The following is a 25,392-nucleotide window of genomic DNA, read 5'->3' on the forward strand; positions in this document are numbered from 1 at the left end:
ACTGTTCAATGGCTGTTGACTCTTCAGTGATGTGTTTTGTTTGCAGTAGATCAGAGTGTAAAATTCTATTACAACATAACGCCACATAAGATTGGCTGAGATATAATCAGTTTTCTAGATAAAGAAATCTGATCATCTAAAATAAACTTGTTTTACCTGATAACAGATAAATACACTTATGGAGGCAGTTTTTTGTTTGGGGACAAATTTGTCCTGACCAAACTTTCATTTATGCGGGGACATCTGAGGGGGAAAAAAAAAAAACGTTTTGAATATGTTTAATGGGTATGTCCCCATTTAAAGTATGCTTTACACTCCATCTATTCAAATGCACAAGGCATTAAAGGGATAGTTCACCCAAAAATGAAAATTCTGTTATTGTTTACTCACCCACAAGTTGTTCCAAACCTGTATCAGTTTTTCTTCTGTTCAACACAAAAGAAGATATTTTGAAGACTATGGGTAACCAAATCATTGATGGGCCTCACTGACTTCCATAGTATGGAGAAAAAAAAAAAATACTATGGAAGTCAATGGAGCTGATCAACTGTTTGGTTATACCGACATTCTTACAATAATCTTCTTTTGTGCTCAACAGAAGAAAGAAACTCATACAGGTTTGGAACAACTTGAGGGTGAGTTTGTGCACGTTTTTGTGACACATCAGGACCAAGGTTATTATAGTTTTGCATTTTTCATTAGTTTTTATTTTTATTTCATTTTGACTTTTTGTTTTCAAATTCAGTTTAGTTTTAATTAGTTTTTAAAGTGGGTTTGCTTTTTTTAGTTTAGTTTTTATTTTTTTGAAAATGCTTAGTTTTAGTTTAGTTTTTATTAGTTTTAGTGTTAGTTTTAGTCTTTTTTTGTAATTTGGGTTATTTGTCAGGGGCAAGATTCAAAAAGGTCAGAAAAAGTATTGTGTAATAATAACTCAACAAAAACATCATACAATTTTAGAAAATATTCATTAAAAAATAAAACCAGTACATAAAATGTACATATGGGCACAAATATGTAAACAGTCTCAACACTCCGAAGTAAGTGCAAAATGTGTAAGTGACCTGTGCCAGTAAAAAACCTAAAGAGCCAACAGACTAAAGAAGACATACATGAACCGCCTATTCTATCTATGTAGCCTATTCAACCCATTTTTAAGCCACGACAAGACATTTCTGTCAGATTGTCAGGGAGCTCAATCTGAGAAAAGAACATGACAAAAAACAACAAAAAAAAACTTTAAATACAGCTTTTCAATTTTTTTTGTGTGTGTGTGACACCTTCACAAAATTGCCAAAAAATCTACCAAAAATCTACACATCTTCTATACAGAATTCACACCCTATACAAATACCACAGCTGTACAATTTTCACACCCTATAACAGTTACTAAATTTACAAAAGCCTGCTCGTCTGGATTGAAGCAGCAAACATTCAGTGTAAAGGCCAATTCACACCGCACCGACAAACGCCAACAAACTCGTCTGTTGGAGTTTGATCGGATCGGTGCGATACACCTGTTGGCGTTGGTCTGAGTCGGTTTTCACCAGACTGAACATGTTTAATCGGCGTTAGTTTGGTAGTCTGAGCATCCAACAAACGGCAACCAACTCTGACGTAATCTGACCTGACTACGAACCGTTGCCATGACGATGAGGCAAGTCCCCTGCAAAGACAGCTGTTTGATCTCGCCCGCGCCTCACGCACACACAACAAAGCAGCGGAAATGTGACATCGCAGCTTGTTCGTTATAAAAAATAAAATACAGTTAAAAAAAAAATGAAAACATACAAAAGGTACAATAGTCCATAGTGCAATCCTTGCCATTCAGCAAGAGCACGTTAAGAGAGGTAACGTTAACCACCATGAGCAACGCAGGTTTACCTTCAGTGTCACTAAAACTCTGTAAACTTGATTTTTTTCTCACAGTAATTTTCATTTTGGGTGAACTATGCAAACACATTTGGATTGAAGCAGCAAACATTCAGTGTAAAGTAAACAAATGACATTATTTAATATTTGAATCACAGCTTATATAGTGTTTTGACATCGACAACCCAAGTGCATTTTACCTCAAACTTGCGACTAGTTAACTTGCTATAGTAGCAATCGCTTCTCGCGTCGACATTAACACGCTGACAAAGTTATATTCAGAATTAAAAATATTTTTATACCACTTTTTAATGTGTGTTTGTGTAAAGGTGTTCACGAGATACCAACCTTTAGCGAACTTCTCATGGAGACGCGGTGTGCACGGAGGGGAGGGGCTGTGTGTGTGCGCGCGCGCGTGTATGTGAGAGACGCAGGGAAAGGAAATGCAGCTGAACGTTATTTGCTATATTAAAGACATTGATAAAGACGAAAACTAAGGACATTTAATATATAATTTTATTTTATTTTAGTTAGTTTTGCCAAACACACATTGCAGTTTTAGTTAGTTATCGTTTTTTGCAATGCCTCGTTCTTATTTTATTTCAGTTAACGACAATGTTTTTTCCCACCTAGTTTTCGTTTTTTCGTTCGTTTTCGTTAACGATTATAACCTTGATCAGGACACAAATTTGTATAATGACATGGGTATGACATAGGTATTACAAGGAGAGGGTGACTTATGGGGTAGGAATAGTGTAGGGCGAAAGAATGTACAGTTTGTACAGTATAAAAACCATTACGCCTATGGAATGTCCCCACAATTCACAAAAACAAACGTGTATGTGTGTGTGTGAATGTGTCTGTATATCTAATTAATTGTTATGTTCTATATTATTCATTATGAAATATGTTGATGATAAATAAGATAGGTAAGGTAGATAATGTATGATGTCATTTATTGTTATTAAACCCTAGTTTAATTAAAGCAAAAGGCTCATTTTGCAAATTCCATTTAATATCAATGAAGTCATGGACTCGGATTAGAAATAAAATAAATTAAACCCACAAATTCAGATTCAAATAGACATTTGCTCACAAATCCCACAATAAAACCGCAATGCAAACAAATTGTGGTGTGAGAAAGAGCGTCTTTTGTTTTCTAGCACACTAGTTTCATTATTCTAAATGCTAATGAAACATTGACCCATTCATGTAGGTCTCCATCTTATCAGCTGATTGGTGCAGTGAAACGGCGATATGCTAATGTTGATGCTGTTGCGTAAGATGCAGTGCATATGAATGATGCTTTTTGCTATAATGCTTTCATAGTGATGTCCCCAAGAGAGCCCTTGGACATTGACCAGTGGACTGACCAATAGCATGCTTGAAGAAAGCTCTGAGGGGTCAGGATGAGCAAATCAGTTCTGTTAATGTGTCTAGTGCTATTTCAAATCTCATGGGAGTTCACTCAAGTGAAGCTGTTTAATGGATCCTGGATGCTGGAGGAGCAGCCCTCCTGCATTTGATTTACACCAAGTCATGTGATGCTATCTTTGTTTGGACCCACTTTTATCTGATCTAATATGAGGAAGCCAGGCTGTGAGTTTAAGTGCTTGTTTGGGTAGAGTATGTTCTTGTACATTATGAACTCATCCATGCCAAGAAAGACCAAGAGGTTTAAGTTTTGATATACTAACCTTCTCTGAGGTGAACTGGCGATATGTCAACACTTTTTTTGAGTGTGTGAGAAACACTCAAAATTCATTTGAACAGGAAGTGGTTCACCGGCTGAAATTACAATACGGTCAAAATCTGAAACGCAAGCATCACCTATTCATCTGACAGACGCTCAGACAATGACAAACATTTTTCTTAGTATCCAGACACAAAAACTCATTAAGGTGGGGATACTGCATTAATGCACACAACACCCTGTTCTTATTCTTGCACACAGACACGTCACCGTATAGACCCAGAGGACTGTCTGGTCGTCTGGGGAGAGAGAACGAAAACGAGAATCATTGAGTGCTAGGACAGACCTCATTTTACAATCCCCATAAGAGAGACGATAGACCTGAGCAACCCCCGGTGCTATTTCAGGGCTAGGAGAAGTAGGTTAGGATAAAGGCATAGCAACAGAGGCTGGCCGTCCTATATACTGTAACTGAGAAGATGAGGTGAGAAGAAAGGCAACTGGAAGGAAAGCAAAGCTTGGTATATTCAGAACTCTGTGAGGAGATTTTACTGAGAATGAACTGTGTCTAATGTAGCATTGTTTATTTGCACTCACTCCACCACTGCAATCCAGATACCGGAAACAGGTTTTTAAAATGCTGAAAATGTGCTCAGATTCACATCACCTTTGTATTATGCCAAGTTATAATGTTCTTCTCCATTATTTGATCATCATTTGAAAAACAACTGGTGCCATGATCAACAGAAATGCATACTAATATCTTTTAAATTAAAGCTGTTGTCTGTAAGTTTTGCCTTTTTGTCACCATCTCTGTTTGAAACCTGCAATTGCAGTTATTTGTGGAATTATTATCTTTACGTGGGTTGTGCCTCGGCACGACTCCTCAGCTCAGATGAATCTAATGTTTGCTGTCAGTCACCACACCGGTGTGTGGATACTGTACTTCAGAATCACAGATTCTACGTCTTGGAAGTATGACCAAAATAAGAATTTTCACCGGAAAATGTCATCTGAACAAGTAAGTAACATGACTGAGAAACCAACTGAGAAAAAAAAGCAATAAATCGCACAGCCAATGGTGACTAAATCTAGCAATTCCTTAGTTTGGATCACATCAAACCGTGCAAATTATTATTATTATTGTTATACTTTGTGAATGGGACTCCTTCTCTATGTAAACAGACATGACGTAATGATGCAAAGACGAACGGCTGCATGCTCGAATTTCCCGTGGAAACCCACCAGTACCATTCGGATTAGGAAACAAGCATACCGTTGTGAATCGGGCTAAGGTAAGGAGATAGTTTTGAACACTGGCTAGTTATGTACTTATTCAAAAATTGACTATGGATAATTTTTAATCAAAAAAAGTTACGGACTGCAGCTTTAAATGCAGTATAGCATAATTACACCAGACACACAGTGAGTTTTAGTATGTAATGGTAAGACATAAATGCATTCCTGTAGCTCAAACAGTAGAACATTGCGCAAGCAACGCCAAGGTCATGCGTTTGAGGGAATGCATGAACTGATAAAATGACTTGAATGCAATGCAATTCACTTTGGTTAAAGCATCTGCCAAATGCATGATGCATGTAAACTTACATTGCAGATGGTTAGTCGCAGGGTTTTGCGTTGCAGTATTGCATGTAAAAGAGGCAATCATTTTGAATTAATTATTGATAATTGAATAGATAATTGAATTAAGTGTGTGTTGTTTTAGCACCCGATTAACTAAAGAAGCGATGCGAATCATCAAATTCAAAGCACGATGCATATTATCCTCCATCATTTGATCACTATTTGATGAATTACTGCTGCCGTGTTCAATAGATACAATGGATACACAAAAATCTCCTTCAGTTTAACACAATGCAGGAAAAAGCTAAATCTACAATGAGGTTAATTAACTTAAAAACTAAAATAAGAAACGTCCTTTAAATGTTATAATTTAGTACCTGGTTAAACTGGATTGCATATGGTTTGTAAATAAGATGCAGGATTTTGTGCTGCAGTACTGCATAGCACAACTGTTTCAAATTTGCCCCTGTGTGTGTGTGTGTGTGTGTGTGTGTGTGTGTGTGTGTGTGTGTGTAGGTGTGTGTGTGTGTGTGTGTGTGTGTGGTAGGTCAAACTGCAGTACAAATGAAATGTACATTTCCATATCCTGTGTAATGCTACTCTTTGCGGTAAGAGAATGTTTCCTCTCTGCTCTGTTATGAAGTTCTCTCCCTCATTCTTTTCATTCTAACCAAACCACTGGTACACTGTTCGGCTGCTGACACATCCTGAAGCTCTCTTCCTCCTATTTTCTTTTCCTCCTTTCCCATCCCATCCCCTTCTCTGCTTCTCTCATCAACTAGGGGTGATCCTTCTTAAAGTGTCACAGGAATTGATGTAACAACACCCCAGCACGGAGAAGCTACACATGTGCGAAAGCGAGAAAAAGACTGTTCCCATGTTAACCCTTCCCAGCTTCTCTGCAAAATGTCTACCCTCTTTCACCGAGCCAAACCTTTGAGAGTGCAGTGGCAGGGTAAGAGCTGACCACAAATATGCTGGTCTGTTCTTGGCGAGTTCCTGACCGCCGTGTCCATCGATATCCCGCAAAGCGGCGCATGCTTTTTCCACTCAGCCTTTTAACCACCACACAGTCCGTATAAACACAGTGCAGATGTCAGAGGAGCGGGGGGTGTTTTAGCGGGCGTTTGCGGGTGTGGGTGTTTTGGAATTCCCTCACCATTTTATACCAGTAGTTCCTCATTACTGCCTCACCCTCAGGCAGGCTGCCAGTTGGTGTATCGTGCTGTACACTGCACTGCTGATCCGAGACTGGTTTTAAGGTGTGTGTGCATAAAAAATGGAATGATGTGTGAATTTGCTATCACGAATGCACAGAAAGTGTATTTCATAACCCCGGACATATTCCCTGTGTTTAGAAATACTTGCCTAGAGAGTGTAAATAAGCTGTGCACTGCAGGGCTTCTTCAGCAAAACACAGCTATTCTAGACCGCATCACTTGCTTTTAAATATTGCATAAAATATTGCTCTTCTAGAGGTGCTTTGCAGAAACAGCATAGTATTTGGGCATTAATAATTCATAAGAGAATTATCCTCTGGAGTGTGAGCCCATGTGTCAGACGTATAGCTGTGCAGTGGTCAGAACGCACTGGAGCGCAGAAAAATCCCCAGGCTGCCTGATTCCCCCTTAGATACTCAACATCACTGTCGGAGTGTGTATGGTCAGTGAATGTATGGTAGCAGATATATATCAGTACACTTATTCCTTACACACTGGTACACAACTAGAGTAGTTTTCCCAACAGACACTGAGACACAATGTTTAGCAACAGTAAATATTGGCAGTAATGTTCACTATACATTTATTTCACATAGAGTCTTTAAATGTGCTGCTCGTTTCATTAAATAAGCTACTGCCTACTCTGAGCAATTTTGTGGCTCACATTTAGCAGGACAGAAAGCAGTTGGCAGATGCCGGAGTGCAATTACGGCCACCCGTACTAATCAGCCTGATCTGATACCATGCTGTTGGATGCTAATGTTAACTGCCAACCAGAAGCTTCAATTACATCTCCTTCTCTCAGATTCTAATGAAAAATCACTTGACGAACAGTTTTCTTTCTTGTGTTGCTGCATTTCCGGTTGAAACTGTTTCTATAACAGCCAGTTTTGCTTTAGTTACAGCCATGATGAATACAGACATCGTTTAAACAGTCCATGTGACTACAGTGGTTCAACCTTAATGTTATGAAACGACAAGAATACTTTTTGTGCACAAAAACAAAACAAAAATAACGACTTTATTCAACAATTGCTTCTCTTCCATGTCATTCTCTTATGCTGTTGACATTGTACCATAGACTGTAAAAAAAGATGGACGCCGCGACGCCGCTTCCTTCCATTGTATTGAACTGAAGCCAAAACGGACGCCGATGGGCGCTGACACGTTACGCAAAAATGTCAAAAAAAAAAAAAGAAGTTTCGAACCTGGGCATGCGCAGAAAGACTCGTCAGTGGAGCCTGGAGGCGGAGTCGCGGTATCAAACTTCCGCCCAGACGGCTGCGTCATCATTGATGTATTTTATATAGGCTATATGAATTATACGTAATTTAAAATTCTACCTATAAAATAATAGGCTATTCTGTTTCTAGAGCAATAATATTTTTTGAAACAGCAAATTCAGTAGATAAACTCAATATAAGATGCCTCTAGAAACTCTAATTTTGCCTCTAGAAACTCTGCCATTTTAAATAAAATGTTTAAACTAACGTTACAGGAGATCGATTGCTGTAGACAGTGCTCTATAATTAATTAGAGTAGGCTATCATTAGTTTTATCCTGCTAATTATTATTTTATACCCATAAAAATAATTATAACTGCCAGATAACGATCACCTGCTGAACAGCTCATTTTGTCGGTGTGAAATAACACAGAAATTGAAAATTAATAGTTATTTATTTATCTTCAATCTCCCCTCGAAGCTCCGACAGTCCTCTGTGAATCACGAAGACACGCCCCGTTTCTATAGCACCAAATTGCTAGCTAAAATCAGACTTATCACAAAAACGAACAATTGAATATAAATCAGCGTGATAACAACTACCTTAAATGACCAAAACCATCTTTCAGAAAATTCTATTTGAAGCATAATTTATTTTTATGTTTTAACTTAAGTCTCATTCGTCTGCATTGAGCGGGTGGGGTTTATGACCTGTACTACATCCAGCCTCCAGGGGGCAATTAAAGAGCCCGCAGCTTCACTTTTCAGGACGTATGAGGCACACCCGCATTGTACACACAGTTCAGCATCTCCGGGTTCTACGACAGTATTGGCTCAGTATTGGCCGGCTCCTGCGTCAGCATCACATGCATGTGTCGTGGTGCTCACGTGTACAGCGTCGGCCAATACTGAGCCGCCGTTCTGACGTAGAACCCAGAAGCGCTGCACTGTGTTTACAATGTAAACAGCGTAGGAGACTAACAGGGAAGAGAAGAAATTGTTGAATAAAGTCGTTATTTTTGTTTTGTTTTTGTGCACAAATGCAGTCACATGGACTATTTTAACAGTGTCTTTACTGCCTTTCTGGGCCTTGAAAGTTGCAATGACATTGCTGCCTATGGATGATTCAGAAACCTCTCGGATTTCATCAAAAATATCTCAATTTGTGTTCCGAAGATGTACAAAGGTCTTATGGGTTTGGGACAACATGAGGGTGAGTACTTAATGACAGAAATTTTGGGTGAACTAACCCTTTAAATGTGTTAGCAGTACACCAGCATATACATTACTACTTATTCACGAGTTCATGTGCCCATATAATCTTAGCGTAATGTGGTAAACAGATTTGGCTTGCTGTCTGCTATAGAGGGGCTCGGAAAGGATATTCTACTCGAGCTCTGATTGCCCCCAAAAAGGAGGAGAAGGGGAGGAGGAGGGATGCCGAAAGAACTAACAACAGGAAGAGGTAAGATGCTGGTTTTATACCTTGGTATTAATTGGAAGATTAGATGGGCGTACTCCTCCCGAAATTACGTTTATTAACTTCACAAAGTTTGGGATCTGTAAGATTTTTTTTTTTTTTTTTAAGAAATTAATACTTTTATGCCACAAGAATGCATTAAATTGGTCAAAAGTGAGTCACAGTAAAGAAATTTATATTTTATTCATCAAATGTTTCATGGTTTCCACAAAAATTTTAAGCAGCACAACTGTTTTTAATAATAATAAATCATTTCTTGAGCACCAAATCAGCATATTAGAATGATTTCTGAAGGACCGTGTGGTACTGAAGACTGGAGTAATGACTGCTGAAAATTCAGCTTTGTCATTGCAGAAATAAATTACATGTTAAAATACATTAAAATGGAAAACAGCTATTTTATATTATAATAATATTTTACAATATTACTGTATTTTTTAACAAATAAATACAACCTTGGTGAGCAAGAAAAAAATCGTAATGACCCCAAACTCTTGAACAGTAGATACGTTAAGACCAACATGACTGATGACGTAGAGCCTTTAACTGGTTTAACGTTTTGCTGATTGACGTTAGACAAGCTTCATTTGTAGCCTAATCCTAATGCTTTGTTTTTATTTTTTAAATTTTACATAACACAGAAAGGGATTACTGTAATTATGAGGGCTTTTTGTTTTTTTTGCCTGTAACGAGATTTAATTTGGCTTTTCCACTCGCTATGCCTCTTTGCTTATTCTCCTTTTCTTCTCTTTGTTCTCTAAGAGCTGTGTAGGAGTGGGGTGGGTCTCACCCAGGGGGGTGTCAACAGTGCCCGATTCTGTGAATAATAATTAGTCCTGAATAAAAGTGCTGAAGTGCTTGATTATCTTTCTTAATTACTGCCGTTCCCATTCAAAGTGTAAACCTATAGTGAAACATCATTAATTAGCCCATATCCCTCTGACAAACATGTTGAGATTGTAAACTGAATCTCGTAACAATGCAAAATTTAAAGATTTAAAGCAGCATGTTAATCCAAAATATAGTTGCTATTGTTTTTTGAAGTTCATTAATTGTGCACAACAACAACAAAAAAAATTATTTACTTCAAATACTACCTCAAAGTGTTCAAGAACTACCTGAAATGGCCATGGATGCTCCTTGAATACTAAAATACAAAATTAACCATCTTTGGTCGAAACATCTTTGAAGCTCTTTGATTCAGAAAATGTCTAAGGAGAAGAGCTCAATCAATATAGCTTCAAACGGCACAGCGAGCCAAGCTATTCTCAATGTACTAATTGACAGTGCTGAGCATCCTAGAATGAAAGTAAACAGAGAGAAGAGATTCAAGAGGTGTCACGAGACTGGAGGGAAAAGAGAAAGAGGGAGAAAAGGAGAGAGCTAAATTGCATAGGGCATTTCAGCACACTTTGGTCTGAAAAAGCCTATGCTGAGAGCTGGTCTTTCAAGCTCAATTTAGCATTAGACTGTAGCCACAACTGCTCTGGGTGAGAGGCCATGAGCTTTAGACAACTGACAGCTAAGGGTGATGAGTAGGAGAAATGTGTGTGAAAAAAATAACATTTTCAGTCAGTTATAATGGCCAATTGAGTGAAAACTACACGCATAAATGTTTCACGGTTTTCTCTTTTGATTTATGCGATTCAGACCAGTTATAGCTATACTTTAAAGAAGATATGACTCCTTGCTACTATATAGATTCTTCATCCAACTTAATACCAAAGGGTCAAAAGTGGTTTCAGAAGAGATAGAGCATTCATAACCTTAGAGAACCCTACAGAGGACAGTAATAACTATAAAATACTATATGTGCAGGAAAGTTGTCATCAATCCCTCTTGACTCAGCATGGACAGGCTTTGCTGTTTGATCTCTCAGTGGACACCTATGGTGAGACACCTAGTGCAAACTTAATTCCTAGTGTATCTATCTATCTATCTATCTAGAAAAGGTTTGCTGCTACAGTTTGCTATCAAAGAATACTATAATAGAAGCTTTTTAAGCAGAAAGACACAGTCTGTTCACTTTAAATTTAGTAACTTAACTGAACTAGAATGTAAAAGGCATTCTCAATTCAATTCTGAATGTTGCATAACCCTGTGATGAACACATAGAAAGCATCAGAAGTGAGTTGCCTGCAATCAGCACCTATAAGAGATCCACATGTGGCATGTATTCAAGAGTTACTGTAGTCTATAATTGACTGTAGCCCTAGAAACCTCTCTTCTATGCAATCAATACACAGAAACACACCCATGCAATCACACACAGACCTCCTGATCATTTTTATCTGTCCCAGTGTCTTTTATTACATCCATTTTCTTGCTATGCAAAGCACTATTTTCATCCACTCTCATTGAGAACAGCTGAGAGTCTCCAGCACAGTAATCCATCTCACTTTCTCCTTCATGAATTAGAGATAAATCTCATTTCTTCCTGGTCTAGTTTAATGCAGAACAGTGCAGGACACTCTCAAGATACAATATGTCTTTGATTTGTATTTTATCCTGCAGGCAAATCAAAAAAAAAAAGGTGCACTAAAATGTCCCGCCACAGAATCCCAAGAGAAACGTTCAAGAAATAAAAAGGGTGTGAGATTATAAAAGCCATAAAGAAGTGTTTTTGGCAGTTTCAATTTAGATGCTTTGTATTGATTTTGTTTTGATAAGCACCTTGGCGTGAGCTGCTGACTGGTAACTATAGAACGGAGGTAACTGTGGGAAAACAAAATAACTGGAACGCATCACTGGAATTCCAGCTCTACCTCCACATTCCACAGCAGTGAGGTGGAGACACACACCTCACATACATACACGGGTATTTTAGGCGTTAGTTGCAGGTAATTATTATGTTCTGGTGTGGCCAAATAACTCAAACTTTTGTGCTAACCTGGTAAGAATGCCAAATTAATCCTTAAAGGAAACTAACGTCTTGAAGTATTTATCATACAGCAAATGAACTGTGCCTAGAAACAGTCAGGGACTTATGTCGGTTTAACAAACACTATTGCCTGCTGTATTATCTAGTTAATATACATTACTTTTTACTCTATGTTGTTAAATAAAGTATCTGAGGCACAACACTGACTTATCCTACAATGGCAACACTGTCACTGAACTTTCTTTCTCTTTAAAAGTTTTCTATTTTTAATATGTAACTATAGTAATAAGTAAGCATAAATGTTATACTCTGACCATTTTAGACAGAGCTGGAAGATAACCGCTGTGGAGTAGCCCAGTATCTATGTGACTCATCATATACATAAACAACTGATTTGGTGCTTGAGAAATATTTCTTATTATCAGTGTCAAAAACAGTTGTGCTGCTTAATATGCTTGTGGAAACTGTGATAAATTTTTCTCAATATTTTGATGAATAGAAAGTTCGAAAGAACAGCATTTAGGCCTATTTGAAATGGAAATCTTTGTGTCTTTGCTGAATAAAAATATTAATTTCTTTTTTTTTTTAAATCTCATGAACTTCAGACTTAGTGTAAATTTGGTTTCAACAGCCAACCCCAAGTCAACCAGGCCACCAGGAAAAGTCTCGGGGCTCCCTATGACCAGCCAGTCACTGCATACATAAAGGCATACTTGTCTCCATAGCATGCAAAGGGTTATTTTTAGAACTGATAAATGAATGGCTGTGGGAAATGAATGAGTCCAATTAAAGAATCACTGGAATTTAAACAGGTACAGGGTAGGACATTAACGTGTGACTGTCACCCTGAGGTTTTGAGAAAAACACAACCTGTTCCTCTGTGCACACCTGAACTGTCAAACCCTGGACATCTACACTTCACACACTCTGAAACAGCAGGGCAAGATTTCACGCTGAGGTGAAAGTGTTTCTGACATGTAATGTGTCAGGTTTTGACAATCAAAACCATATGTTCTCAAGTATAAATAGATGGCACCCAATGACACAGGAATATACATACAACATAAGATAGATGTGCTTAATTGCAAGCTTTGGAAAAATGCTGCAAATATTGGCTTGATGAGATGATATTTCAGTAGGCCTGTCCTTTCATCCCTATAGATATCACAAAACAGACAAGACACAAACACAGGTCTTACCTACAGACACTGACATTGTGTTACCCTGTGTAGTCACACTCATACACACTTAGGCTATAATCTGGGAAATAACATGTTACATAATACCAGTGGCTGATTATGTACTCAACTGCTATTCAATAGAAGGAAAGATGACACATTTTCCTCCTTAATAAGTCTCTGCAAATACAGACTTACAGTAAAGTCCAGTTTAAATATTTGTCCTGGCTATATAAAGCGCTTCCGAAAGCTTCCTTTACAGACAAAGCTACGCTTTAGTAGAGTAGTTTACCCTACTGACCCTTCTTTTGATATTATTTTTTCAATATTTACTCAGCCTTATCTAAAAACAGAACAGATTATCTGCCATGAATATTATGCACCCTCATATAGCTAGAACAACTATACTTAAATCATAAATGATGTTAGGAGAAGTCCCTCTCTGTGTGTAGATATGGAGGACAGGGTTTTATGTTCACTATAAAAAAAGTTTATCACTTTAATGGAAATTGATTGAAAAATACTACAGTAAAAACATTTAAAAATGTTTAAAAAATGCACATTTAAAAAATCTGTAAATTACCATATGTGTAAAACAAATCATCCAACAGTTTAGGATATTTTTTTTCTCATCAATGCAATTTATTTGGTAATCTGAATTTTCAGAAGAGATTACTTCTGTTTTCAGACCAGTTATGGCTATACTTTTTTTTTTTCTTTTTTTTTTTTTTAGAATTCTTTGATGAATAGAAAGTTTAACAACACTTACCAATTCAATGCATCCTCTCTGAATAAAAGTATCAAAGGCTTTTTTAAAAAGTCAGACCCCAAACTTTTGAACAGCTGTTTACATGTAATTTTACTGTATAAATACTGTAAAAAAAAAAAAAGTCTAGATTTTGGAAATAAAAGGAATTTGATGAAAATCTGTATTTTATGTATCATATTCCATAGATAAAGGCACTTTTAATATATAAAATAATGGTACAATTATGCAGGCTCTCATAACAAAAATGATTAAAGCATTATATAAAAGCTTCTGCTGTTTTTGAGCCAATAAGTTTCTGTCCGTTTGGCCAGTTGTTGTCATCATGGGTCAGAGGTCCGGCCTGAGGATGTCTCCCACACTCATATTAATACATTCTGAATGATCTTGATCTAATACACAGTGACATACCTGTGACTTCCAATCTCACAGGTGTGCTCCCCCCTCAGGCGCCCCTCCTCCCGCTTCCTTCACCCTCCTCTACAGCTGTCTGTCAAACTCTCCGCCCTTAATCCCTTAGACACACTCGATCAAAAAGACACATGTTGAGGCTGAGAATCAAAGTGAATCCCTTTTTTTAAACAGACAAACACCCACACATACAGCGCATCTGTTTGGACGTGCAATGAGCTAAAAGCGGGCCACCAATTATATTAACAGGGTCAATGCCATTTAAATAAGCACGTCAGCCGTCGCTGGTGGAAAAACATAACAAACGCTGTGCCTTGTTTGGATCGTCCACGCTACATTAAATGAACATCACATGGGCCAAATGAAAGACAAGCCCGTTAAAAAATAAACCGAACAAATCGCATCCTGGATTTCAGAGGCTGTTAGTGGAGATGATTGTGTCAGCGTTTATTTTGAGAGTCACCAGGCTGCTTCGCCCAATACAGCCTCTCCGGAGCAAGATGAGAATTTGTCCACTCGTGTCTATATATATTATACACTGACCTTATTATTGAGGTCAGATAGGTGGTCATGGTTGTGTGCTCTTCATAAGGAAACAGTTGAGGCAGATGAATGAAAATAAACAATACAGGAAAGCTGGAAGTTCTTTTCACTCAGTGTCTTGCCCAACTTTTAGGAATAGGTCAGGCTTAAGAAAAGCTGTCTTTAGGGAAGTAGCGGCTGTCACAGAAATGGCTTTTCGTGCTTGTGTAATAGATGCCGTGACCACATGAAAAGCACTGTCGAAAGGAGGAAGAGCTGCTGTCTAATTCCAGCCACTGCTATCACAGGCAGCACATACTGTACAACCCCACAAAAACACACACATGTGCCAAGAAGAGATCTGAATATGAGAGAACTTTAATATGAGGTCAAAATTTGTTCAATTAAAAGCAAACACCCTGAGCATTAAAATATGCCAGTCATTTCTCAAACACTAATGTATATTGTACTACATATTTAATACTCTGCGCCTTCATCAATGCGCTCCAACATTAAGAGCTAAACTTGTAATCGTCTTTTAACGAGTTTACTTTAATGGATTTATATTTCAGGTTTGAGAAAGACATCAGTAGTAAACACAACAACTCTATAACTGCTTCTACGAGGAACAATTACAGTGCATATGGGAAACAACTTTGGGAGAAATGGAAGCCATTTGTTCTGCATGAGGGTTTCAGAAGAGTGAGACGAGCTTATAAACTCAATTACTGAGAGTTTTTCATTACTTTCATGTTTTTGTTGTTGAGAGTCCTTTAATATGAACACAGTAAAACAAGTGAGAGAAGCAGAGAGAGATGACAGCCAAGCCTAAAGTGACTGAGCCAACCTCAAAGTTTATTTTCAACACAGACAGCCAATTTGCTGCAGGTATATTTAAAATGCACTGCTGTGATACTTACCCACATACTGTATAAAAGCTCCTTCACAAATAAACACTTTTTCCTGTCACATTTGCCTTCTTTTGTTTCACTAATATTCTACTGTTACTTAAAGCGCTACATAATTAGCTTTGGCTAAGCTAATGGTATAAACCTTATCAAAAGTTTTCAGCAAACAATGCCCATGGAGACAAATGATCAGTTATTAATTCCTATTAAATTGGATTTCACCTGAAAATTTGCAGAGCAAAGGTAAATGTCACTTTACCTTTATGAAAACCATCCTAAACACATCCGATCTTGATAAAAGATTACTTATGTGCTATTAAAGGTGCTACAGAGGATCTTTTCGTCGACTGAGAAACCAAAGACTGTTACTGAGTTTTTGAAATGAGCGCATGTGTAAGAACAACCCCCCTCCTTCACAGCTCATTTCGAGGGAACGCCTCCCAAAACTCGTGCACGAGTATTGGAACACGAGTGTTTACCACCGGCATTCGCTGTGTCGTGTTAGTGGATTCATTATGTCGGACTCACCGCAGGTAACTCATAATCTGCAGTTGTTACTCCTGTCTCCTGACAAAAACATTGCATGCGGCGCCTGTGGAAGGTGGAAAGTTACTGGAGCGCGCAGCTGCGCACGTCTCTCACAAGGAACGTCATGGCAGTGATTGACAAGCCAGAGGGCCAATCGTTTACGCGATGATTGGCTAAAATGATCAACGCTTCAAAAACATGTTTTAAATAGACATCAATAACTCTCTTCACCAAGCGATTACACAGATACACACACTGATAGACGCCTGCTTTCAAACGTTCCCGCTCCCGCTTTCAAATTCAAACACTTCCGTGTGCTTTCAAATGCTCCCGTGCGTTGATCATTGTGGTCAATCACAGACATATCGGATGAGTGCGTGAACACGAAGGCCAATCAGTTGTTTACGAATCCGCTCAACAGTGCTCAACAGCACTCAAAGCGTCATATTTTTAAAATTTCAGTACCGACTTAATATCACGGTCTGTACTTTTGACAACACTAACATGCGCTGTGCATAAAGTGCACAGTGTAAGTGCAGCCCATGTGCTACGTGCTACTACTGCTGACCTCCTTTAGTACAGCACACTGTTTTGTCACTGATAGGCCTTATCACACCTTCAACGCACACCATAAGGGGCACAACTGGATATGACACTGTGCGGGTGTGTGTGTGTGTGTTTCACAAAAGGTATACTGCCAAGGAGTGTGTCCAGGCAGAACTAGAGCTGAGCCAGCTAGACTGGACCATCTAGTGCAGAAGAGCAATGCAGCAAAATGTACAGTACTGTAATCTCCACTTCCCCTCATAAACTGTGAGCCTGTGTATCTGAATGTGCAGACTTGCCCATTTCCCCTCAAGGAGCTCCTTGGGCTGCTGGATTACCCATCGCACTTAATTAAGCACTTGTCTTGAGGTTAAACATCCTCATACCTCGGATGCCTTTAGGAAAAAAAACTGCACCTTTCAGTATCCGCTGCACCTCATAATCCCGATTACCAGTCAAACTGCCTTCATTAGAGGAGGCGTCAGGCCGGTGGCTCAGTGGAGGATCTTAGATCAAATAATGTTAAGTGGCCTCCGTCTGTATGTCCCTGTGGTATTCCCCGCGCCTCCTAATCCCTGTCTTAAACGTAATCTGTTGTTGAGCTCAGCCTGTCTGCTGGAGGGACTGTTGCCAGCCTGCCTCCCTGGGTCTGAGCCATCACAGCCAAACCACAAATTTAATCAAACTAAATGGTTCACAACCTCAGTCCCATCAATCTGATCTCTTGGTCCCACTGGAGGCTGTGTTGGAGACAGAAATAGACAGATATAGATAGTGGACAACTATAATCGGCCAATAGGGAGGGAAAGAGGAGGGCAACTCAGTCCCAACATTGCAGAAATGCACCTCGGGCTAAACATAAAGAAAGATAAAGTCTCTTGCGAATTTGACTAGCCAGATATGAGTTATAGCTGACCAAAAATACACAATATGAGTCTATAGTGATCACTCACACCTACCCACAATCCAAACATGACACAGGTGATGATAAGCAAGTTTTTCCCCAAGATTCAGCACACATTCACATACTAGCATGGTTTTCTTCCTCTATGCTTCGTTCTTGCTCTGTGGAGGGACTGGTTGTCTCTCCTCTGCTATAAAAACTGCACACCCACTAGTTTTGTTTAGGTGGAGAAAACAGCCAAATTAGAGCTTTGCTGTTCTCTTTCACACACAAGAATATCAATCAGTTTAACACGAGACCGACAAGGCCAAAACGACACAAACTGCTTTTTTAGAGACACACTCCCTCGTTTTAGAGAATTAACATTTGGTTCTGGCTAACAGTGATGAGAGACTTTGGTTGATGCTAAAAGATTCCAAGACAACCACAGAGTGGAAGAAGGGCTCATAAAAAGTGAAACTGGCAGTAAATGGATATGACTGAAATAGCAAAAAAACTCAAATTAAGTGTTTTCACAGTGACGGTATTTATTAGACCCGATTTCAGTCATTGGGACTGCGTTAATTATATGTAAGACACTGACTGAGAACATAATGTTAAGTTGTTTTTTTTAACAAGAAATTGCTGCATACACATTTGATTTAATTTTGTTTGTGTGAGAGAGTAAACTGCTGCACTAAAATTTAAGTGGGCACAATTCTGTTTTCCTTTTTTTTTTACTACACCACTGCAAATATTAAAGCATCATGGCTTAATGAATTACTTTTAAATTTTAGCTAAACATCTCTATTTTCTTTGCAGGGATAGTTCACCTATAAACAAAAAATGCTGTTAACATTAAAGGGTTAGTTCACCTAAAAATAAAAATTCTGTCATTTATTACTCAGCCTCATGCCGCTCCACACCCGTAAGACCTTCGTTACTCTTCGGAACGCAAATTAAGATATTTTTGTTGAAATCCGATGGCTCCGTGAGGCCTCCATAGTCAGCAATGACATTTCCTCTCTTAAGATCCATCAAGGTACTAAAAACATATTTAAATCACTTCATGTGAGTACAGTGGTTCAATATTAATATTATAAAGCGATGAGAATATTACAAAATAACGACTTATAAAGTGATGGCCGATTTCAAAACACTGCTTAAGGAAGCTTCGGAGCATAATGAATAAGCGTGTCGAATCAGCGGTTCGAAGTGCCAGAGTCACATGATTTCAGCAGTTTGGCGGTTTGAAACGCGATCCGAATCATGATTCGACAGAAGAATATTGAACCACTGAACTCACATTAACTGATTTAAATATATTTTTAGTACATTAACGGATCTTGAGAGAGGAAATGTCATTGCTGGCTATGGAGGCCTCACTGAGCCATCAGATTTCAACAAAAATATCTTAATTTGTGCTCCGAAGATTAACGAAGGTCTTTCGGGTGTGGAACGGCATGAGGGTGAGTAATAAATGACATTATTTTCATTTTTGAGTAAACTAACCCTTTAACTCACTTTCAAGTCATGCCAAACCTGCATGAATTTCTTTTTTCTTTTTAGAATTGTATGAAAAAAAAAAGACTTATGGGTTTACATATGGGTTTGGAACGACATAAGGGTGAGTAAACGATGACAGAATTTTGTTTTGGGTGTACTATCCATCCCTAATTTTCCCTCATATACACAAACCCACACACAAGCACTCATACCACTGCTGAACATTATTATGCCTGTGTCAGTCTGACTGCAGTACAAATAACTGAACAGCAGTGGTGAGGAGGTCTCAGCAACCATGTGGATCATTCTCTCTCTCTCTCTCTCTTTCTCTCACTCACATACTAAAGAGTGGCCGTCGCCGCCACTGCAGGATGGCTGCGTCAGCTCTAGCCTCTCCTCTTTACCCATGAAGGGGGCTTCACCCTCACATGCGTGCTTCCCATAACGCATGATTTATCAGACACTGAGATGTAGAAGAGATCCACGCTAAACTCAACAACATTCAGTCTGCTGCTGCAACACCCACAAACCAAACACATTTACAAAACTCCTCTCCTGAGAATTGACCATTTCTGCTGCAATATATGCTCAATTTCCTTCTATTCAGTCATCTATGCTGTTCAGATGTGACCCACTGTTTAAAAGCCAAGAGGTTGATCAACTGTGTGTTTAACATGAGCAGTTAACATGATAAAGAATCTGCCTTTTTCAGTCAGAAGTGTGTATCTGTTAACTCACTTGAGTAAAAACGGATGGAATTTAGCTTACATTGATATTTTTATCTGAAAGAGGATGATAAATCTATCTTTTTAGAATAACATTTGAGTGAAACGAGAATGATTTTAGAGATGGTGAGATTAGATGATATAGGCTACCGCATGTCAACATCTTTTTCATAATGTTATCACAGCTCGACTTGTCTTATGTAATGTTGCTGAACCTTGGCTTGTAGTACAAACAAGCGCTATAAGCCGCCATGAGCCGATAACGTTGCCTCGTCTAATTTTCTCTTTTCACGTTTTCGCAAATTTCACCCCATTGATTATTGACTGACATGTGATGTAACACGTGACCATCCGGAAAAAACGCACCTTTTAAGTATAGTCCTATATGAAAAGAGGAGAGAAGACTTTGCCAAAGCAGACCCTGCAACTATGGAGGCATCCCGGGCTTTGCTGATTAACTACAGCATTCAAGCATCTCGCGCTGTCCAAAGTATCTGTGAAGCGCGCGCTAGAGGGAACGTGATGTTCAGCGCAGAAAGAACAGACACTGCGAACATTTCCATTTCAATTATGGAGGCTTTTTCTTCTTCCAATAAATAATTGTTTGTAATGAGTCTTTCCAAGTAGCCTATTCAAGAACCATGTTACACATAGTCTATAGGCGTATGTAATTAAAAATAATAATTTCACAAGCTCCACCTGATAATATAGTAGGCAACTTACATCATATCAACGAAAATCATAATGCGACCAAATTCTGTCAATAAACAGAAGGAATACATTGCTTTACTTGTAAGGCTTATATATATATATATATATATATATATATATATATATATATATATATATAAGCCTTACAAGTAAAGCAATGAGGGGAAATGGGTTAAAAGAGCAGTATCCATTATTGACGGCTATAAAATCCCAAGATAATAGCACACTCTTGCCTTCTTCCAAATCTCTAATCGCTTAGCATTAGTTATTCATGCAAATTACCCCTCTCAAAGTGTGCTGGAGCAAATGTCAGTTGACATGTCGCCTCGGATCACCCAGTACCCATGCAAAAAACGAATTAATTCCACTCCTTTTGAGGGATGCTAAATTTGACAACAAAACTAGTAGATTAAATCTGTTCTAGTTTCTATGGAAACATGTCAGATCGCGGCTGCGCTCTGCCTTTATTCCTGAATAACTTCATTCAAGGGCATCTTGTGTGTAGCGCTACCGAGGCTACTATTTATAAAACCATGGATATAAGATGTGTCCCTCGAGAAGTTTGCTAAAATTACTTTGGACTGCCCTCGAGTAAAGCGCTACATCTTTAAATGAGGTCTGTGTATGTTTGTATGTAGCCTATGTGTAAACGTATGCTATTATATGTATGGACGCAGTGTCCATGAGTTTAATAAATACGTTAACGTAGGCTATGTGATCTGAGTCCCATTTTAAATTGACATACAATAGCCTAGGCTACTAAGGAACCTAATAGGCTACACGGGCTAATTATTGTGGAGCTGCTTTATGTGCAGATTGTTATTAATAGGCAATATATGAGCCTATGTGTAACATAGATACTGATTTGAAAAGAAAAAATCTCATAATGACATAAATAGACTATACTTGGGACCACTTGTTATGAAGATTTGGATTTGGACTCTTTTGCGAGACATAAGGTCAGATTAGATTGATCTAAGATCACTCACAATAGTAATCAATATCATGTTAGCACAATGGGGTTGCCTATAGGGATGGTTTGATTAAATCACACAGTATAATCTAAGGCAACCTGTTCAATAAAACTCAGCACGTGTGCAGCGAGATATAGAGCCTACAAATGATCACTTGACTTATGTTAATGTTTAAAATCTGATTTTCCTGGTCAGTGTGTTGAACTGAAACCTCCGTGTAAGTGAAACATTAAACAATACAAATGATGACTAGCGTTGCTTTTGCTCTTCTGAGGTAGTTAGTAAAACAACGTCTGTACAGCAAGAAAATACTGGTCTTACCTGCTACGGTGTATCTGTCCATGTAATTGAGCACATTTCCAAAACTCAGTATACCGGCGGCAACGAGCGGTGTCCGGCATCGGAGTAATGCGGCGCGGAATTTTTGCCCAGGTTTGCAGTGATGCAGGTCTGGACTGGATTTAAGAGTCGGACTCATGCTTCCAGACAGCGTGTGCACCTCATCCGAACTGCTGCACCTCTCGATTTCACATCCATCGCTCTCCACGCACATCTTCTGGCACGACAGATCCAGCGCAAACGATTGAACGATTTTTGAACAGAGACAGGGCGGTTAGGACGGAAAAGTGTAGCACCTTTGAGCGGAAAACGAAAATAAAAAACTAAGTGTTAATCGCTAAGAATATAAATCATTGATTTGATTATTGCTCGCTGAGCTCGGTTCATGTCTGTACACTGACAGGACTGAGCGCTCGGGAAGCGCTTTTCTCTCACTCTGTAGTCTGTGTGTGTGTGTGTGTGTGTGTGAGGGGAAGGCGTGGTTGCGGGTTAAGCCACGCCCTCCATGCGAATGAAGGAGCTATAGTGTGCACGGAATGCTCATGTGAAAGAGGGATTTTTTTTGCAGTGACAGATACCCAGGGCGCTCGTGCGAAGTTGCTTTTGTCTCTCTGTTGCTTTTTTTTGTTTCTGCCGTAAAGTAAAACATCCTCTAAAAGTGTAAATGAAAAGAAAGCACGAGAGCCGTAGGGAAAATACACTTAGAAGCACTCAAGACAGGGTGCGAATTATGGGGGGCTTTGGGGGGTCTGACCCTCTCTACTAATCTTTAAGCACTCCAGAGGATGTCAAAACAAACAGCTGGGCATCTTGCAAAGTACATTAAACAGGTTTAAATCTAAAATAGTTTACAAAGGGCATATTAAACAACATTTTAGTAAGCAAAAACTCACATTCTCACTTGTCGACAAATAGAGCAGTCATTCGACTGAGGAAGGAAGGTAACCATAGCAACAGAACGCCGCTCGAGATCTTTAGGATGCGTTGGGATCAAACGGATAGTTAAATAAGTCATTCTTTTATCACTTTATTGTAGATTGACATACTTGACATATAATTCGCAATTAGGCTATGTAATATAGTAGCCTAATATAAAATAATTGTAATAGCCTATAGCATAGCATACGCTTCGACGTCCTATGAAAACGAGAATGATGCTATGAAATTGACCATTCATATTAAATAATTAAACACTGAAAAAGTATGGTAAACATGAAATAGCCTCTTTAAACGTTTGCAATAGGCTACAAAACATCTGGAATGGAATACCCGTTAGTTGAGAGCATTGCGGTAGTCTAAACAAATCTTGTATGTTTTATTAAACAAAATATTCAGGACACATTATTTAAGTAATTCTTCTGAAAAGGTTTGCATGGTTTGCACAGCTACTCGAGTAGTAACACGAAATCACCTCATCTGAAAGCGATCCGTGGTCTTCAGCACTCTGGACAGCTCATTATCACTATCTAAAACCCTTTACAGCCACACACAATTATATCATAAACACTGTTCCACCTCAGCAATATAGTGACTATATCACACTCACTGCATTTGCTAATTAATATTCTGCCAATTATGAAACCTGCTATTAATCTGACATTACAAAATCATGGCTAATATTTGAATAATATGGTAACCACAGAAAGCGGTTACTGTTAATCGTTTTATTTACTTCCTACGTATGTGTGGGATTAATTAATTAAGGATATTATTGAGCACTCTTTGGCTCATCGTATTGGCCGCTTTTCACCGAAACCCATCAATTAGCGAAGATTAGATCAAATCACGTCATTATCTTAGTTTTCCCTCCTAATCACTTGTATCTGACAGCGCGGAATTAAAGGACAGCAACGTGTCCAGCACGGTTAAAATGCCCATCTTTAAAATAATCAGTTTTCCCACTGCTCTGAATATCCTTTCGGAATTGTCAAAAAGGGGGATTTTACTGTATAGCTAGTTAAGATTTATCTCTATCGCAGAAGAGTCTTTTAGGAAGTACGCGGGTCATTCTCATGAGAGATGGCTAAAAGATGCCAGACAAATTATTGTCGGAAAAGAAGGAAGTTATTCGTTTGTTATTTTTCTTTTCATCTTAATTCACAAACCAGAGGGTATGCTAAACGGGATCATTAATGTGATACTTTTTCTGCACTGCCACTTGAGTCCTTTTCAACATGAACTAGCCTTAACCCCTTCAAACACTGCGACCACTGGAATGGACATCAGATGGTTTTTGGTTTAAACCAATAAGATTTAATTTTATTATAATATAAGTACTGAATAGTCCCTGATCAACCAATCACAATGAAAGTAACTTAATCTGAATGAGCTTCAGGCATCACAAAAGACAGGCATGGCTAGACCAAACAGATAGGAGGAGCTCCTTTTTTAACCTTTATATGCAGATTTATGTTCATTGTAGCATCATTACCTTGCACCTATTATAATTTTTTATAGTATCAAGTGATAATATTCAAAGTTAATTTGAAGGTCTTTCAGTGCTGTAGAACACAGGATTTTTTTCAAGTTTAATGTCCATCAATGGACATTGTCTTAATAAAATTAATTCTTAATATTTTTTTCTGATTTATTTTTTATGTCTTCAGTGGTGTGACCATAAACTGTCATTCAGTTTTTCATTAGTTTTAGTGAAAAACAGAAACAACGAGTACACACAAACACAGACAGACATACACACACATACTCCCATTCACCCACTGCAACCAACAAAAAGAATCAAACATGTTTTTTCTACATTCAAAATGTTTTTCTACATTCTTATTGCCATTGCTCATTGTTACAGTATGTGTTATTTTCAAAATCTTCAATGCTATACTTCACATACTGTGTGTGAACTCTACCTCATAAGTACTGTATGGTTAAAATATTACACTTTTTTGTTGCTTCGGTCCTGATGTCCATTGTAGTGGACATGAAAAATAATCTAATAAAAAATAAGTTTGCACAAATCTTGTTTTTTTAGATTCATTTATCAAAGAAGAGCAAATATCAAGTGGATAAAATCTTTTTTGCTCAGTGGAAAATAATAGGCTACTTAGAGAATCAGAGAATCAGACAGTAAAGGTAAGAACAATATTTTCTAAAGTCTTGCTAATTCAGTCATTTATTCCTGTACAATTTTTCATTTTCAGTAACTTAGAAGTTTTCATACAGCTCAAAAAATAACTCACCAATTTTCATGGTTTAGCTGAATTAATATCATTATTTTAAGTAAATGAATCCACTGAACTTATGGTTTTGGCATCACTGTATCGATTGCCTAAGATTCCCTAAACTTTAAAAGTTCTATTTTTGTTCTATTTTCTATGTGTAAAACAACTGAAAAATAAATAAAACAAATGGTCAAATTATGCAAGCATAATTATTCATGCCCCAGTGATTGTTGGGAAAAGGGCTGATGAGACTGAAACAAGATTTTTTTTCA

The 25,392-nt window shown here is 38.2% G+C and overlaps 1 protein-coding gene across 4 annotated transcripts in view; it reads right to left on the bottom strand.

Moving 5' to 3' along the window:
- spns2 (spinster homolog 2 (Drosophila)) overlaps positions 1-23,496 on the bottom strand; it is an 82,023-nt gene extending 58,527 nt beyond the window's left edge. Inside the window, exons 1-2 of one of the 4 annotated variants that reach the window (XM_048187782.1) lie at positions 23,359-23,496; positions 21,930-22,243 (exon numbers count right to left, since the gene is read on the bottom strand). In XM_048187782.1, the coding sequence (XP_048043739.1) occupies positions 21,930-22,161 (232 nt within the window). In that variant the 5' untranslated portion in view covers positions 22,162-22,243; positions 23,359-23,496. Of the gene's footprint in view, positions 1-2,217; positions 2,278-21,929; positions 22,397-23,358 lie in introns of those variants that run through there. The other 3 variants (XM_048187783.1, XM_048187781.1, XM_048187784.1) reach the window with 3 other exon arrangements.
- Between the last annotated feature and the right edge of the window lie 1,896 nt (positions 23,497-25,392).

Source organism: Megalobrama amblycephala, linkage group LG4 (assembly GCF_018812025.1).
Source record: "Megalobrama amblycephala isolate DHTTF-2021 linkage group LG4, ASM1881202v1, whole genome shotgun sequence".
Taxonomy (NCBI): Eukaryota; Metazoa; Chordata; class Actinopteri; order Cypriniformes; family Xenocyprididae; genus Megalobrama; species Megalobrama amblycephala.